The sequence below is a fragment of the Amphiura filiformis genome, chromosome 3 (assembly GCF_039555335.1).
Source record: "Amphiura filiformis chromosome 3, Afil_fr2py, whole genome shotgun sequence".
In the NCBI taxonomy this organism is placed as follows: Eukaryota; Metazoa; Echinodermata; class Ophiuroidea; order Amphilepidida; family Amphiuridae; genus Amphiura; species Amphiura filiformis.
Genome location: NC_092630.1, coordinates 31,405,487 through 31,422,392, shown reverse-complemented (window position 1 = coordinate 31,422,392; position 16,906 = coordinate 31,405,487). Strand labels below are relative to the sequence as shown.

The 16,906-nt window shown below is 39.4% G+C and overlaps 1 protein-coding gene across 1 annotated transcript; it reads right to left on the bottom strand.

The window, feature by feature from the left end:
• Positions 1-745: 745 nt before the first annotated feature.
• On the bottom strand, positions 746-13,459 carry LOC140148366 (nicolin-1-like). Its single transcript, XM_072170292.1, has 7 exons — positions 13,255-13,459; positions 9,998-10,076; positions 6,459-6,556; positions 4,516-4,629; positions 3,153-3,239; positions 2,029-2,133; positions 746-945 (listed from the first exon to the last, which is right to left on the bottom strand). The coding sequence occupies exons 1-7, from the start codon at positions 13,375-13,377 to the stop codon at positions 904-906; spliced, it is 648 nt and encodes a 215-aa protein (XP_072026393.1). The 5' UTR covers positions 13,378-13,459; the 3' UTR covers positions 746-903.
• Positions 13,460-16,906: the final 3,447 nt, after the last annotated feature.

Sequence of the window (16,906 nt, the reverse complement as noted above, 5' to 3'; positions counted from 1 at the left end):
ACATACATCATGCCCTGTCTTACCTGGTCTAAAATGGAGTGCTACAACTGTTTTCAAATTTATTTATTGAATGATTAGTTGTGCATTATAAATACAAATATTTATAGGTTAAAAAATGCATATCACTTGTTGGGAGTGAAATTGTACAAAATAATGCACATGCACTGAGATGTTGATGCGTCAAAACACAAGCCCCAACAGGGAGGAGTGCATTAGATGCATCAACATCTCAATACAAGTGCATTATTTTGTACAATTTCACTCCCAACAAGTGATGATACACATTTACTGACCTATTTCATACATGAGAAAAAAGTCTATGATTTTTGCTATTCTTGTAACAGAATTGTCATTAAAAATGTTGCAAAATCCAAGCAAATATAAATGCATCAACCCACAAAAAATGATTACTACAGAAGTGTAGCCATTAAGACACGTAAGTAATGGGGATTTGTATAACAGAAACCCATTGTAAAGTTACAATGTGTATAAACTGTTCACAACCTCACAATGAGCTACTTTTTATTTAAACGTACAAAGAGTGAAATGCTTTGTGAAATCCAGTCTAATAGTGAACTTCAATTTCAGAAGTATGATCTTTAGATATTCTCACCTAAAATGTCATATACTTTGAAAACCAATCTGAATTCCATAACACAATGCCCGACATGTTCACAAAGTTCACAAACCTGAGTATAAATAACAATGAGATGCAGAATGCTTTGAATGAGCAAATGTTTCATGCTGGAAACATCTTGAGTTATCTTCAGCCAAAAACTTGTCCCTGAAGTTGAGTTGCTTTGCCTTAAACACCAAGCTGTACTTTCTTCATCCATCATCTCTGCAATCATGATATATCTTCTGGCCTTAGCAGTCACAAACCAAACACACAGGTAACAGTCATCATGTATAGGAAAGGAGATTGATTTCATAGCTACCATCAACCTGATAAAAAGGAAAACAAAAAATAGTAGTGATAGTGTGAACAATTTGTATTTGGAACATTTCTAGTAGTAGAAATGCTAATTTAAACCAAAACAATAGTTTCATGTGGAAATGTTGCTGGTATAATCAGTGGCGTACCGAAGCCGCACCAACCCCGGGGCGCTGAGGAAGAAACAAATTTGCTGCCCCTTCCTTAACAGCCCGAAAAGGTTGACCCAATTTTTTTCACGGTCGTAAAAAAAAAGGATTTTAGGCCTAAAAGCAACCTTTTTTCCGAATTTTTTACGCTTTTTCAATTTTTTGCCCTTTTTTTTCTTTTGCTAATTCGCTTTGCCGCCTTTCGTTTTTGCCGCCTTCTTCTTCTTCCGCCGCCCTCCGCTTTTTCAATCAATACACGCATGATAATGTGATCTGTTCTTATCTCGCATACTGTTAAAGATTCAAATATGAGTTATCAACAGAATAATAAGAGTTTAGTGCAAAATGCGATAAACGCAATTTTCAAATTTTTTGAGATAAGGCCAACAACAGGTACCTATACTAGTTTTAAGTTGACCCTAAATTCAAAAGCACATTTTTGACAATATAATCAAAAGCAGTTCATATTTTCCTATTGTTCTCTCTATATTTGATCAGTAAATTTACCTATTATCTCAATTGAGAAAATACAGATTGAGAGGTCACCAGGGCATTTTATAGGTTAAATATCTAATTCTAGATCATGAGAGGCCGTACCTTCTGCGTACTGTGGAATAACACGATCGCACAACCTATGACTGTGATTGGTCATTTCTCAAAAGATGTGCTTGCTCCGTAATTGTGTGGTCTTGCATAGTATACATATGCAAATATCTTTGCGTAGTGCGTACCCAAGTTGGCTCTCATGATCAAGAATTAGATATTTTGCCTATAGTAGTGTAAGTGTGAAATAATTGCAACTCAATTGCATGATCATCAAAAACAGGTTCAAATTTCTTATATTATTTGTAGCTACATTAAAATCTAAAAAGTTGAACAAAATGTCAATGTTACTGGTTTTGTGTACTGGGTCCCATTTGCTGATCACCACCTATACATACTTACATCATATCTACCCAATGATGTGTTAGTCTGTTCTCCCTTCATTCTCTCTGTTAGAGCCCATAGATGCTGTAGACCAGCAGTAATTTCATCTACAGGTGGCCCACCCTGATAAAGATAACAGAAGGTTATGATATTATAATTATATCAAGTTGATGCCACTATAGTATTTTAACTCGCATCAGTGACGTTGGTGTATTTCATTGAGTGCATCTTCAAATCATGAGCATCCGGTCCAAGTGCTAGTGTATAGACGAATCCAACGAGCAAAGTCATGGTCAGGATTTGGTCAGCCATTACTGGTCACCGCAGCACCAAACTGGTGTTGTGATTGCCCAATTGGGTGGATTAAAGTTGCTTAAAGTTCGATGTTAGATTCTTTTGTGTTGTAAACTGTCATCATTCTTTTGTCTACGTGTAACACGGGTGATAGAATGGCCGCATCATTTCACATTTTAGGTGAGATGGAGCCGACGGGGACCCAGCTATTGCTGCCATTGAGGTGTAGGAATGCGTGAAATTGGATTCGTCTATACACACGTTGAAAGATACCATATAGATGTGAGTGCGTATCAGCTGGCTCAACGCAATGATGTTGCACTCCAGGGTCACAATGACTCGCCGAGAGTAACATACTACATGTGATTTCTGTAGAATATTTAAATGGAATAGAGGCTGTCAGCGTGACGTCATATGTCACCATCTTGTGGGTACAGGCTGCGAGGGTCGTTCGATCTCCATGCGTGAACAGCAAAATCACTGTGGTGATGTGTGATAACAGCTGCGTGGCAAGCTGCGCCCTGCGCGTAGTGTCCGACGCAGAATCCCGCGTATCATTTGTGCCCACAAGATGGCGAAAGGCTGACGGCCTCTATTGCAATTCATGAAAAGAAATGTTCACTCCAACGCTAAATATACATGAAAGTCTTACGGTTTCTTGAAAATGTGTAGATCAGTAATGTTTATCTCCTTGCCAATACACATAACATTTGCCCTAGTACAACACTACAGATAACATTACTACTGTGATTGAAATATTTTCATTTCATAAAACTTTGATTGTACTACATAGGAAATTGTTGTGGTAGAGCAACAACAAAATAATATGAGCCTATCAAGTTACTCACCTGTCGATTTGCTCTAGTCAGTTTACTCTCTGTTGTTTCCTGATGTTCAAGCAACCATGTTGTCACTGATGAAACTGATGCTTCTTCCTGCGATATCACAAAATTGTACAAAGTTTGTAGAATGTAATGAATGGCTGATGAGTGAGTGACTCAGGCCTTTTTCTAATTGAATGACCAATCATATCAATTGATCTGTGATCATATTTAGTCATTTATACACACGGCCAATTAACTATTGGAGGCACAGGTTGCAGCCTGAATTCTCCATCAAATGTATGCCAGGCATTGAGGACCAAAAGAAATGCCTAGTATTAGTAAAGGCCCTAAATAATGAGCAGAATTCCTATTACAACATACCTGTAGTTCAAGCATCTAGCATTTACACAGTGCTGCTGATAATCCGTTCATGCATTATGTTATGCCCATAGTTAGCAAGTGCAAAATCCTACTCAGTTGGTATATGTTACAAGGAGGAGTGTGTATCACCTTGTACAACAAGTTCTGCAAGATTTTACCTATTATTTTGTTATAAGTTTATTTTGTTCTTTGCAATTTGAATGCCTATTTGGCATGAGGGCAGCCTAATTAAGAATTCTCATGAAGTTTTATTGAAAGAATCCCAGGATGCAATTTGGCATTATATCACTAACCTTCCCTCAGACTACTATAGACCATGTATAAATAAGTCAAAATCCTTGTGTATTGTACGCTATGAATTCTCGCATATTCATGAGGGCCAATTGTTCTCGGTAAGTGCGTAGCAGTTTTGCCTGTCGCATTTCATGGACCAATCTGATGCTTGTACCCGGTCTATCTGTTATATTTTTTGTCCAAGACTAATCCTTAATGATCATCTTATTGTAAATAAATGATCCATTCCAAAGCTCAACCCTAGCACTATGAAATATGTTGTGCATAATATGTGACGTGTCATGTCAAAAGCAGACACTTTTGGGCAGGTTATCAATTTTGAGGTTTTTACATATCTTAAATTTTGCTCCACAACACCGCTTTCCCCAATGAAATCGGACATTCCTAAGCGAAGATATTGAGTTTGTAAGTTATGGTATTAAAAAATTGGAAATTGAGATATTAGCCTTTAAAATATTATTGACAATGTTGAGAGTAGGAATTACCTTGAAAAATGTCTCAAAAAATACAAGATGCCAGTTATATTCGGTCTGAAACTATCAGACAATATTTTTAACATTAATAACATCACAAATTTGCAACAAACCCAAATTGTGAAAAAATCACCCGGGCAGATTTTTGGCTATTTCTCCATTTACGATCCTGCCCAAAAGTGTCTGCTTTTGACATGACACGTCACATATATTCTGGATCATATCAATGTCAATGTTACCTTGATATTATGAGGAATAAGGCAGACATCATCTACAGTAAACTGATTCCATACAGGTGATGGTTGCTGTAACACCAATCGTACAGCACTCACACGGTCAGGTTCAAACAGCATCTGAAAAAGGAATAGATTGTACTTTAAAATCAAACATTCTTTTTAAACATGCTGACAAAATCGTTCTATTCCAAATGTAAGTTGTTATTTTGTCTACAGGGTGAGTTGGAATAATCTGTACCCAACTGAACTCATTTTTCCAGCATTTTAAAACATCCTGAATAAAATCTAACCTGTTTTTTTGTGATGCATTCACCAATGGGTTATAGATCCTCCGTGTAAGAGAGTACCAAACAAATCCCAACTCTATAATCCTAACCCTAACCTTTATCCTAACCCTAACCCTAAATCCTAACCCCAATCCTAACCCTAATCCTATTAGTATTTCGTGCTCTCTTACACTAAGGATAACCCACCAATTGGTTATTTCAGTCAAAAGATATTATGTAACAATTTTACTATACCTTAGACTCTGTCTTCAGAGTCTATGATTATACCCACTATCATATCAACACATAGCTGTAATTGTTCAAATTATTATAAGGGTCTTCTATGGTATTGTTGACTTGGCTACCATTATGTATAAAATTATAAAACAGATAGCAAATACAAATATTATTGGGTAAATTTATTAAGTTATCTTTATTCAAATGAACACTGAAACCACTTCCAGGCATCCAATGGATGACCAAAGAGATATGAAGGATGTAAAATTTATACAGTATTAAGGTGGCTGTGTACTCTCAGACATGCATGTAGTAAAAGTGCAATAACTTTGTAATTATTCGCGCGAAACATATAAAAGTATACATTTTTATGAAGGCAAGACATCAATAAATCTTAATATAAATACAGATTTGGGGTAAAAACAACAATTTTGAAGAAAATCACAAAAAGTGAGTTTTTGGCAATCTTTGTTAGGTACATCATAAAAAAAAAACACTCTTTGCAAAATATTTTATTTTGTTTTTAGCTCAATCTTGAGGCTCCATTCCAAAAACGTTTTTTTATTTTTTTGATATTGGCCTTATTTTTTGAGATATTGACCATATAAGGCATCAAAATGAACTTTTTAAAATTCAAAAACGCCTATTTGCACAAAATGATGCCCAAAATCGGAAATAGACCAAAATACAAAAAAATGAGAAAACCGTTTCTTGAGTCGATCATGCTTTTTACGATGATCATATTTGCTTACCTATAGATGCTGTATTTATTGAGTTATCGTGTACCTAAATCGTCATTTTACCGAGAAAATGAACATTGAAATAATGGCCGTTGAAGTTTAAAGTGGTCACATTTTGCACTTTCATCGAATCTCACAGGAGAATGCAACAGTTTTCGTTTTTGTAACTTATATTGCGTGAACATCGGGTAAATCCACAGCCCCTTGAGAAGTTTGAGCGAAATCCATTCATAACTTGATATTTAAATCGGGGGAAAGAACTTTGAAAAACCCACATTTTATCAGCTAAAACGGAGCCATTTGACCACTAGGTTTTTGTGAAATCAGCGCTTCCGTGGTGTTTCCATAATATTCGCCGCGCATGCTGATAATCGTCGCGTATTCGTCGCGTATTTGTGCGTTAACAAATTGCGCGATACGCAACACGATGAGTTGTTCTTGTGCGCAAGTACCTTGCTGGTACAACAAAGATTTTCTTTCCTTTCAATTTCAAACACGAGTGGAATAGTGAAATAAAATCCTTAAAATATTGCAGTTGGAGTTTACAAATCTGGATTTTCATTCCTTGTATTTATAAAAAACATAACAAGGTACAAACATATCATAAAAACTTAATTTTGAGAAAGAAACAATGGCTAGAGTACACAGCCGCGTTAAAATGGAAAGGAACAGCATCCCTAGGCTATCAGGACATTTAACTTACATGTTTTCTGGTAATGGTGAAGTAATCTTGACTGCCTGTTTCACAGTGTGGATTGGGCATCAACTGGTAGTTCCTTATACAAGTCTGCCAACTGCTATCTATGGATACAATAACAACACTAATACTTTTCACATATCATCACCTGGCATTTAGAGGAAATCATCAAAAACACATGCACATAACTGTAAAAAATAAAAGGTCCTAAGAAGGACAAATCACTTCACTCCTTTGTGCCTCAATTCAACTTAGGTGAAATTAGGTCACTAAAGAATTGAATTTAGGGCACTTTTTAGGACACCCACTTCACATAATAATGGAACCACTTCACTCCAAGGAAACACACTTGAAGTGAAGTGGCTGTCCTAAAAGTGAAGTGATTGCCTTTGTTAAGTGAAGTAGTGTCCTAAGAAGTGCCTTAAATTCAATTCTTTAGTGACCTAACTTCACCTATAATCAAATTAAATGGCGTCCATGTAGTGTACTAAGTGTGTACGCAGTGTAAGGCGCATGTATACTTTCTTCTGTACCGCGCTATATTCGAGTTTATCGCGGAGCCACTAGCATTCACAGTGTTGAGTGTTCCAGTTTGGCCAAGAAATACTTAACTTGATTATAAGTTGAATTGAAGCACAAAGGAGTGTAGAGATAATTCCCCATAGTAGGGGTATAATCTTAAGGGGTGGTGCAATAATTATGTGTACCCCCCCGGGGGGTGAATTATAGGGGGGGCAAAGATTTTTTGGCAGGCCAAAAGTGGGGGGCAAACATTTTTGGCAGGTCAAAAGGGGGGTCAAGCGATTTTTGGCAGGTCAAAAGGGGGGGCAAGCAATTTTTGGCACAGATATTTTGGGCACCGTTTCTATATTACGCCCTAAAAGACGTAGGAAAACCTTCGGAACACGCTCAAATATGCAAAATTTCCTGCTCATTTCGCCGCACTATATGATGAGACAATTTAAGGTTTTAAATTGGGTTCCCCAAAATCTTGCATGTGTAATAATAATAATAATAAAATATATTTTTGAGCGCCTGACAACAAAAAACAAATTCACTAAGCGCTTTACAGAACAAAATACATAAAAGCAAGAACATACAAATTATTTAAAAGTACAAACCAGCTGTACAGAAATATCATAAAAATAAGGTTACATCATCTTAAATTAAGTACAATAATTAAACGACAGTTTGAAAAGATGAGTCTTTAAACATGTTTTAAAATTCTGCAGAGACGAGATGCTGCGAATGTCTGCCGACAGAGCATTCCAGATGGTAGGTGCAGCTACACTGAAAGATCTGTTGCCATATGTGACGGTTTTGTGAATGTCCGGGCGTTTAAGGAAATGTGCAGATGAGGAGCGAAGTGTGCGTGAAGGATTATGGCGAGAAATGAGTTCATTGATGTAACCAGGTGACATTCCATGGAGACTCTTGAAAGTCATGAGTGCAATTTTGTAGGTGATACGAAGACGAACTGGGAGCCAGTGCAGATGGTGAAGGATTGGGGTGATATGGTCGTATTTTTTAGTGCGTGTGATGAGTCTAGCCGCAGCATTTTGAATTCTCTGCAGTTTCTCAATTTCAGTTGCGGGTAGTCCGTATAATAAGCTATTGCACAAGTCAAGTCGCGACGAAACAAACGCATGGACCAGTCGCTCGATGGAATCGCGATCCAGGTACTTAGCAAGCTGCCCGATCTTATAGATAGCAAACGAAGCTGCCCGAACAGCTGCTTTAACATGATCCTTCATGTCCATAGTATGATTGAAAATAACTCCCAGGTTTTTGGCGGAGCAACTGACGCCGATGAGAGACTCACCAATCGACACCTTCGAAATGGAGGAGAATGCATGAACTTAGAAGAGACATGAATCACCTTCGAGTCATTAAACATGAGCTTATCACCAATACTCCACGAACGTACATCAGATATGCATTTCTCCATCCGTAAAAGAGCGTCTGATCTTTCCGACGGCTTTAGAATCAGATAGAGCTGTGAGTCATCAGCAAATTTCATATACTCAACACCATGGGCACTGATAATATCACCGATTGGAGCAGAATACATTGTAAATATGGTAGGTCCAAACACTGACCCTTGAGGAACACCCTCCTCCAACACACAAGGATCCGATAAAGCGCCTGCAATATCAACAGATTGTACGCGGCCCATAAGATAGGATTCAAACCATTTCAATGGCGTGTCAACAATACCATAGCGATTCCGCAGGCGTTTGAGAATGATCTGATGGTCGATGGTGTCGAATGCTGCGGAGTAATCAATCAACACTAGAATGGCTTCCTGGTGTTTGTCCACAGCCTTCAGAAGATCGGTTTGAATGCGAATTAATGCCGCTCCGTACTATGGTGCTTGCGATCACGCGGACTGCTTGGGATCGTGCAAACCATGAGTATCAAGGTAGTCTTTCAGTTGACTCGCAGCAGCTTTCTCAATGGTCTTGAAGAGAAATTTGAGATTTGATATCGGGCGGTAGTTCGTGAAATCGTTCGATCCAGGCCATGTTTCTTCAACAACGGCTTGACCTGCGCGGACTTAAGCGTCTCTGGTATCACACCTGAAGACAAAGAGCTGTTCACAATGTGAGTTATATGGGGTAGTACTGAATCCAAGCAACTCTTCAGAAGGCTCGTTGGTATTGGATCGAGACTACAAGAGGCAGACGTTGACTGGCTGATAAGTGTCCTGATGTCATCCTCAGTGACCGGATTAAACGTGAGAACGTAACATCACACGTGTCATTGATATCAACGGAGATTTCCGGAGGCACTATGTTATCAAGTTTATTTCAAGATCGCGGACCTTGTTGTGGAAGAACTTGACAAAGTCATTTGCCAAGTCTGTCTCAGTTGTAAAGTCAGGTAATGCATGCGCTTTGCGAAGGGGGGGGCAAAGGTTTTTGGCACGTCGAAAGGGGGGGCAAAGATTTTTGGCACGGCCAGAGGGGGGGCGATTTTTGGCAGACCATTTTGAGAATTCACCCCCGGGTACACATAATTATTGCACCACCCCTAAGTTGATTTGTCCTTCTTAGGACCTTTTATATTATAATTTTCAACAATTTTATAGTGTGAATTAACACAAAGAGAAAAGGAGAAGAAAAAAATTCTTCCTGCCTTATAAAGTTCCTGTCAGATATGCCACTTGCTGCTGTGGCAAGCAGCACGATATATCAGCCAATGACAAGCACTGATTTCAACCTGTAAAGTACCTATCCTATTTTCCTTATTAGTAAAACAAATCACACACACTAATACAAATTATTTGTGCCTTGGTTGATTCTGTAATTGTCATTTTCAGCAATTGTAGCACCATGCTTTTTCATTAAAAAATGAAAAACGACCCAACATATTGTGTCATTGGACAAGACCATTTTCGTAACATGTCCCCCCTTGAAAGTCGTCTTTCCCCCTCTCATGTGACAAATCCTAGATGCCACTGACCACCCAGGGTAAATGTAGGGTGCATGATTGAATGTCAAGTGCTGAATGCAGTAACCTGCAGTCATGCCAGTCAAACCTACCTTTGTTATTTCCATCTCGGAGTTTTACTTTCATGGACAGAAATGCTGTATAGTTGTTTTTGAATGTGACCTCCCCAAGCTGGAATATACAATTAATGTGTCAATAACATTAATTACGACATTCTAATGATTTCAAGGCTAAGATTATTAGATTAAGAAAAAGATTGCAGGTGTGAAGATAATACATACTCGGGTACCTCAAGTCATTCTATCTCTCTCATTTGCTCACACCATTTCCTAACTTCTTTCTATTTCATTCTTTCCCTCTCTATGCCTTTCCTTCTATCTATATCTCAAAATAATTTGCACGGGTCCCCGCTATAGTAAGAATTCCAATTGAATGAACGCAGCTTTCAACAGCTGTACTCGATACAACCGTGATCGTATATCACATATTTCAAACTACAACGCGAACGCACGACCTTGGATACAATGCTAACCAATCACGAGTGCGTTGGCATGGTTGGATTCACTACCGCGTTTCTCACGCACAGTCGCACACGCTGGTGTACATCGCACGGTGTACGCAAAAATCGTCACGCTATTGAAAGCTGCGTTCATTCAATTGGAATTCTCACTATAGATGAGTTCACGGCAGCGGTCAGTAAATGGGAACTAATAAGTAAACGGGGAAATGGTAATTATGGCAATTGGTATCGCTTTTACATTATAAGGCAAAATTATGGGGTCATTGGGTGAGAGACGAGCTGTTTAGATCTATCGGCGGCATTGGGTGAGAATATGACCCTTTTTAAAATGGGGTCTGGGCCCAGAGGTAGCGTTAACCCCCAATCGGGGGTGAATGACCCCCTAAATTTAAAAAATATTAATTTATTTTTCCATTGAACAGCAACGACTCAGATGATGATCTATCACTGATTTTTTATTTCTTTTGAAATAACAAAGCCAGAAGCCATTTAGAACTAAAAATTCAATTTTCGAGACCTGTCTTTTGACTCTGGCCCAACTCTGGCCAGAGTCATTTGACTCTGGCCCAAGTCTTTGACTCTGGGCGACATATCGAATGGAAAAAGGGGTCTTTGGATTGCTGGCCATGTGCTCATACCAAAGTATGGGGTCTTTTGGTGACAGGGATGCTGAAAGGGCAAAGGTGGGGGTCTTAATGGCCTATACACATCTCCTCCAATGTGGGAGTGCCCGCAGCCCCCAGTTCGCAGATGAAATCGGGTACTCCAAAAACACACACACTGTTAATAAAAAATGGTTTCTAAAATAAAAATACCTGTTCGGCAATGTTTTGAACCCTTTCCAAGGAAAAATTCACAATTGAAAGGGTCCAAAAAATTTGAAAATACCTCTTCGCTAAAAAGGTTAAAAAGAAAACCCTGATCGCATACGTACACGAGCGTAAAAACACAGGCGCTAAATAATCACGCTGATTGGCTGATCAACAGTCTTGACAACAAGACAGTTTACCCATTGGTCGTTGGTGCGTATAAAGGGCATGAAGGGCAGGAGACCTCGCCACTTCTACTACACGATCATCGATCACCAGCGAGTACAGTACACATACTTCGACCACTAGAAATAAACAATTCACTGTAGTCAGTGGCGTAGCGTGGGTCATCATATTGGGGGGGCACCGACCATGATTGGGGGGCACCGACCATGATGGGGGGGACACAAGCGGTTTTCGGCCATTTGTCCCCACTAGTTGAGTAAACGGGAGCGGTTAGTAAGCGGAAGTGTTTAGTAAACGGAGTCAACGGTGATGATAATCATGCTGTCTTGGTGTAGATTATTCATCCAGTAATAATCAGATGTTGATAATCATGTTAGCTCGTTAGCTCCTGTCATGTAAGAAGCTAAACTTTTATTTAAGTAATATCCAGATCTGTGATAATGTTGTTTACTCACTCAATCCCTCAGATTTATTTTGCAAATCTGTCACCTAATGACCCCTTTTTTCACCAGCTTACACCCAATGACCCCCTATTTTTTAATAGAAATTTACACCAAATCTGCAAATATTTTAGGCGCTTCGCGCGCATTGTGAACAAATTTAACATTTTGTAGCAATTTCAGTTTCAAAAGGCAAATTTTCACAAAACGTTGCCCAGAAAGTTATATTTTACGGTTAATGGCACTGAATTTTAGCGTTCTCACCCCCCCCACTGAATGACCCCTTTTTTACCATAATCGCCTTGATAGACCCCTAGTGTCATACTCTGGTAGGGACAGGTACGTTACTTTCATATTCGAGTGCCCCCTCCCCTCCCGGCGCACCCTCCATCAGACACCCTCCCTCCACGTATTGATAAGAAGCTTGTTTTGGACATCCGATAACAACTATTATAGTGTCAAAGTCGTCGCGAAATAGCTTCAATTTATTTTGAATTTTTTTCAAATAGGGCCTACTCAGGGGGCCACCCCCCCTGGGTATTAAGAAGTGTCCGTTTTGCTTCTGCTTCGGACAGCTGTACACTTACGTTTTAAACGATGATAACAACATTAGTGTCAAAATGGTGCTTCAATTGAGCCTTTATTTTGATTTTTTTTTCAAATACTCAGCACCCCCCCTTGATACCCCCTCATGCGATAAAGAAGTGTCCGTTTGGCTTCTGTTTTGGACACCTGTACACTTTAAAGCAATGACAAAACAAAAATGATCCCCGAAATGGCTTCAATTAGGCCTAGGCCTTTATTTTGATCAAGTGTTCAATTCTGAGTGGACACCACCCCCTCCTCAGACCATCAGACAACCCTCTGCGGCGCGCGACCTATAAACCCAGACGCAGTAGGCCTACGTGTCAGGGTGCGTGACTCGCCACTAATCGCGCGCGTGCATTTGACGCGTTTTTGGTCATGACCTGAGCCGTAAGGTTATTGACCTCAACGGCCTAGCAACCGAACATTTTTTTTGTTATTTCCATAGTGATTGAATAGTTTTGCAAAAATGAGCGTCAGATGGTTTAATGGCAATATGTACCCGATCAATGTACGAATAAATTAGAGCTGAAAGTGAAATCATCTCTGAGTCTATTCGCGAACAAGATTTAGCGACTTCCTTTTATTATATAGATTTCAGATCGATGGGGGGGGGCATGTGCCCCGCCATTCGTTCCGATGCCCCTATGACGTTCGCCACTGACTGTAGTAATACAACAATTTCGACATGAACTTGTCAATCTCAGACTACTTTACAATACAGACCAATATGCGTACATGACAGAGCCCAGAGGTACTCTAATCAAGACTAATCATTTTATTTAGTGGTAAGCTTACAATACACTTACATCAAAGCAGTGAACATTGGAGAACAGCACATCATAAACTGATACACCGCATTTATCTTTTGCACCGATTTTCAAATCAGTAGTTTTCTTCACGGTCACAGTGATTTTTCTTGAATCACACATTTTGAGCGCATAAACCGACAGCAAAACAACATGCCATTTTTTAAGCTTTCATGACCTTTTGAAGTTGGGGTCAAAATTTCCGACTCGCGTGTCACGGATTAGCTCGGCTCGGACCAACTCGTCCCAAAATCAATTCCCCTCCACCATTTCTCCAGGATCGTGAACAACTCAGTGTGTGTAGGCTAAAGCTGAATTTATATGCTGGTTTCATACTTTCCTGCCGCTTGCCGCTTTGCCGCTCTGAAGATGATTTTACTTCACTGCGCAATCTCACTAAAAACGCTAGCGGTGACCAGCGGCAAGCCGATATATCGATCACCCCACCGCTTTGCCGCGGCGGCAGCACCGCTGGGAGTTGAATTCAAGTCAACTCGGAGCGGTGCCGCTCTGACGTATGAGAACAAAATACGATTTTGGAGCGGTGCTGAGCGGCAAGAGTAGCTTTCAGAGTCATGCCGCTGCCGCTTAGCGGTGTGCCGCTCCGCTTGCAGAAAAGTACAAGCGGCATGATGAAGCGTCATGCCGCTCAGCGGCAAGCGGCAGAAAGTATGAAACCAGCTATACTCGATCGCTTTTGCAGAAAAGCGATTTTCACGCATGCTCAATGTTTACTTACATTTCCAGAGCGTCAAGCCGATCAATCGATTCAAATCGCGGAGGCAAAAACGACGTCGCTTTTGCAAGTTGAAGAAATCTCAACTTCCCAGCGATATCGCTTGACACGTGAATGCATCAACCAATCATGTGCAACCAACTGGATCTATTATTTTGCTAATTAATTTATCTTTCTCGATTATTAACTTTTGGTGCTGAATTAATTCAAAGCAATAATTATTAACAGCAACTGAGTTTTAAAAATGTATTTTGTGGCATTTAGAATATTTTAATTGTCGTCTGCAATCGCTATCGCCGTGATAAGTATAAATGCAAAAGCGACGGGCGATGCATCGCAAAATTCGGCGATTGCAAATCGCTTTTTCAAAAGCGATTAATCGCATCGCTCGGCGATCGAGTATAAATTCAGCTTAATACCGTAAACGTTCGCCTAATGGCGCTCTGGAGTTCATGGAAATGAGAGAGCGCCATCTCTGTAAAAGCCGACTATTATCACTGAGCATTAAGGGTACGTGTAGTTAAAGGGTGAAACCTATCGACACATACAATTATGAACAAGATCGAACAAACTTGTTCATGATAATGCGATAATCATTCACCTGATACGTTGTGGCCTAGCGAGCAGAGCATTAGTCTATAGTGCGAGGATAAAGATAACTTGTGGAGAAGATTGATGGTTCGAATCTCATGCAGTAATTTCTGACAGATTATGATGTCTGTCAATGTTTTTTTTTCTGATTTGAGGAAATTTTATTCTCTATTTTCTTGATTTTATCTTTAACATGATTTATATAATTTTATTATTTTATCTTGTATGTGTCTTTTTCATGATTCTTTGTTTTTATCGTTTCATTTTAGAGTAACTCAATCCATTCAATCAAATGTTGTAATGAACCTATTTGATTGTGTTGTAGGCCTATAGGCATTTGTTATGTGTGTGAGACGAACTGTCGCGTGCGACAAGTCTTTCGATTCGCGCGAGTGTCATTGCCTATGCATCAGTGGTCATAAGGGGTATATCATTTTATTCGAAAGGGGGGGGGTCCCAAATATACGGGGGTCATAAAGTCTTGGAAAGAATAATAGGAGGGGGTCATAAAATGTTTTATGACCAAAATGTAGAGAGTCACACGATGACCACAGAAAGTGTGTTATTTTATTCAAAAGACTGATTTCAATACAATTTTGGGGTTTGGGATCATAAAATTTTGTTGCCGAAATAGGGGGGGGGTGCGCAATTTTATTGACGCAGACTTTTTGTAAATTTGGGACCCCCTTTAGAAAAAATGATAGCCCTCTAAGAGGATTCAAAAGATAACCTCTGCCCCAATAATCCCTAGCTATATTTGTTTGAAACTCTTCCACGGAGGATGTATCATAATAGGCTCAGTCTTCAAATGATATAAATAAAATTTGAATGAGTGAACGAACAAAATCATACAACGACCAACTGAATAGAGGCTGTGCATATGACGTATCATCCCGTAAATATGGCGGACTACTCAAATGCATTCAACCAAAGCATGATTGCATCTACCGCGACAGTTCGTCTCACACACATAACAAAATGCACTACGATCAAATAGGTTGATGACAACATTTGATTGAATGGACTGCACTATGGGAGGCTATCCATGTAAACCGGTTCAAATCCTTTGTTTGGAACCAATCGATAAACGCAAGGCTATCATTGAATACTGGCTTGGATTCCACAACACAATAAGGCGCTTTGGAAGGCACACAATACCCTAATGGCTTTCCATATTATGTGCACTGGTATCGAAGTTACGTAATGTTACTATGTCAACGGGATCACGCGCTTAAGTAATGAACCACGATCGAAAGAATCAGTACACAAAAAAGGCATACCAAAATAGGGTGATCGTAATGATCGCTATACAAACAGTGCTTGGTTCCGATACCATCACGGAGTACTCGTGGTCTGATAGTTATGATCAATGGTCTGATCTACTTGGGTTCGATCCTTTTAAGAAAAGAAAAAATAGCTGATCATTTATAATGCATAAATGAATAAAGTAATGTAGTTACACAATTTGAAACATTGAGGTGGTTCTATTTTTTAAAGGTCACAGTTAAAACTGTTAAATGTAGTGGAATATATCACGCATTGATAGGTAGCAGGTGGAGCAAATTTTGTCAGCGGTTTTGTTGCCGTTTGTTCGCAGTGCCTATTTATCTAAAACAATAAGAAAATTAAAATTAAACCAAAAAAAAATTCACAATACTCGTTCGTAAAATGGGGACAAAATCCAAAAACATTTCTTGACCCTTCTTCACATAAAAGTGGGGGCATAAATCAAGATTCGAACAAGTACCATTCACCATTCAAGACGCACCCTCTACCGACTGAGCTAACGGGTCAGACAATAGAAGGGTGTAATTTTGAATTGAAGAATATTAAAAAAATATGAAGAAATTACAATATTATAAAAAGATTTACCAAAATAAGTTACCTATAACGTATTAATCGATTTACAAATTAAGTCCAATGGCACTTTGAGAAAGAATACCTGAAGAAACCCCAAAACATTTGCTGCTCTAGCAACTAACCTAGTGACCTAAAGTATTGGGTCATGTCACGATATTTTTTTCTGAGGCATTATGTCCAGGTTGCTCAATTTAACATACACGTATCCTTAATGCTGTTGAGATTTTACAAGGATGGCGCTCTCACATTTCTAAGAATCCAAAAGCGCCATTAGGCGAACGTTTACGGTATAACATTATATTTTGAAGACCAAGACTGGTGATGATTTCACTGACTCTTTTGCCCGGGCTCTTAGGGGTGGTGCAAGTACCCCCGGGTGGTGAATTCTCAAAATGGTCTCGCTTGGCTGGCTGTGCCAAAAAACGCTTCCCCCCCCCCCCGGGTTTGCTCCCTCCGATCCCTTTT

Bases quoted from the DNA above. Each gene is read 5' to 3' on its own strand.
- LOC140148366 (XM_072170292.1), bottom strand. From the start codon at position 13,377: ATGTGTGATTCAAGAAAAATCACTGTGACCGTGAAGAAAACTACTGAT. The intron at 6,557-9,997 runs GTAGGTTTGACT...TTGTATCCATAG, and splicing joins CCGAGATGGAAATAACAAAG to ATAGCAGTTGGCAGACTTGT. The intron at 3,240-4,515 runs GTAACATTGACA...GTGATATCGCAG, and splicing joins TTATTCCTCATAATATCAAG to GAAGAAGCATCAGTTTCATC.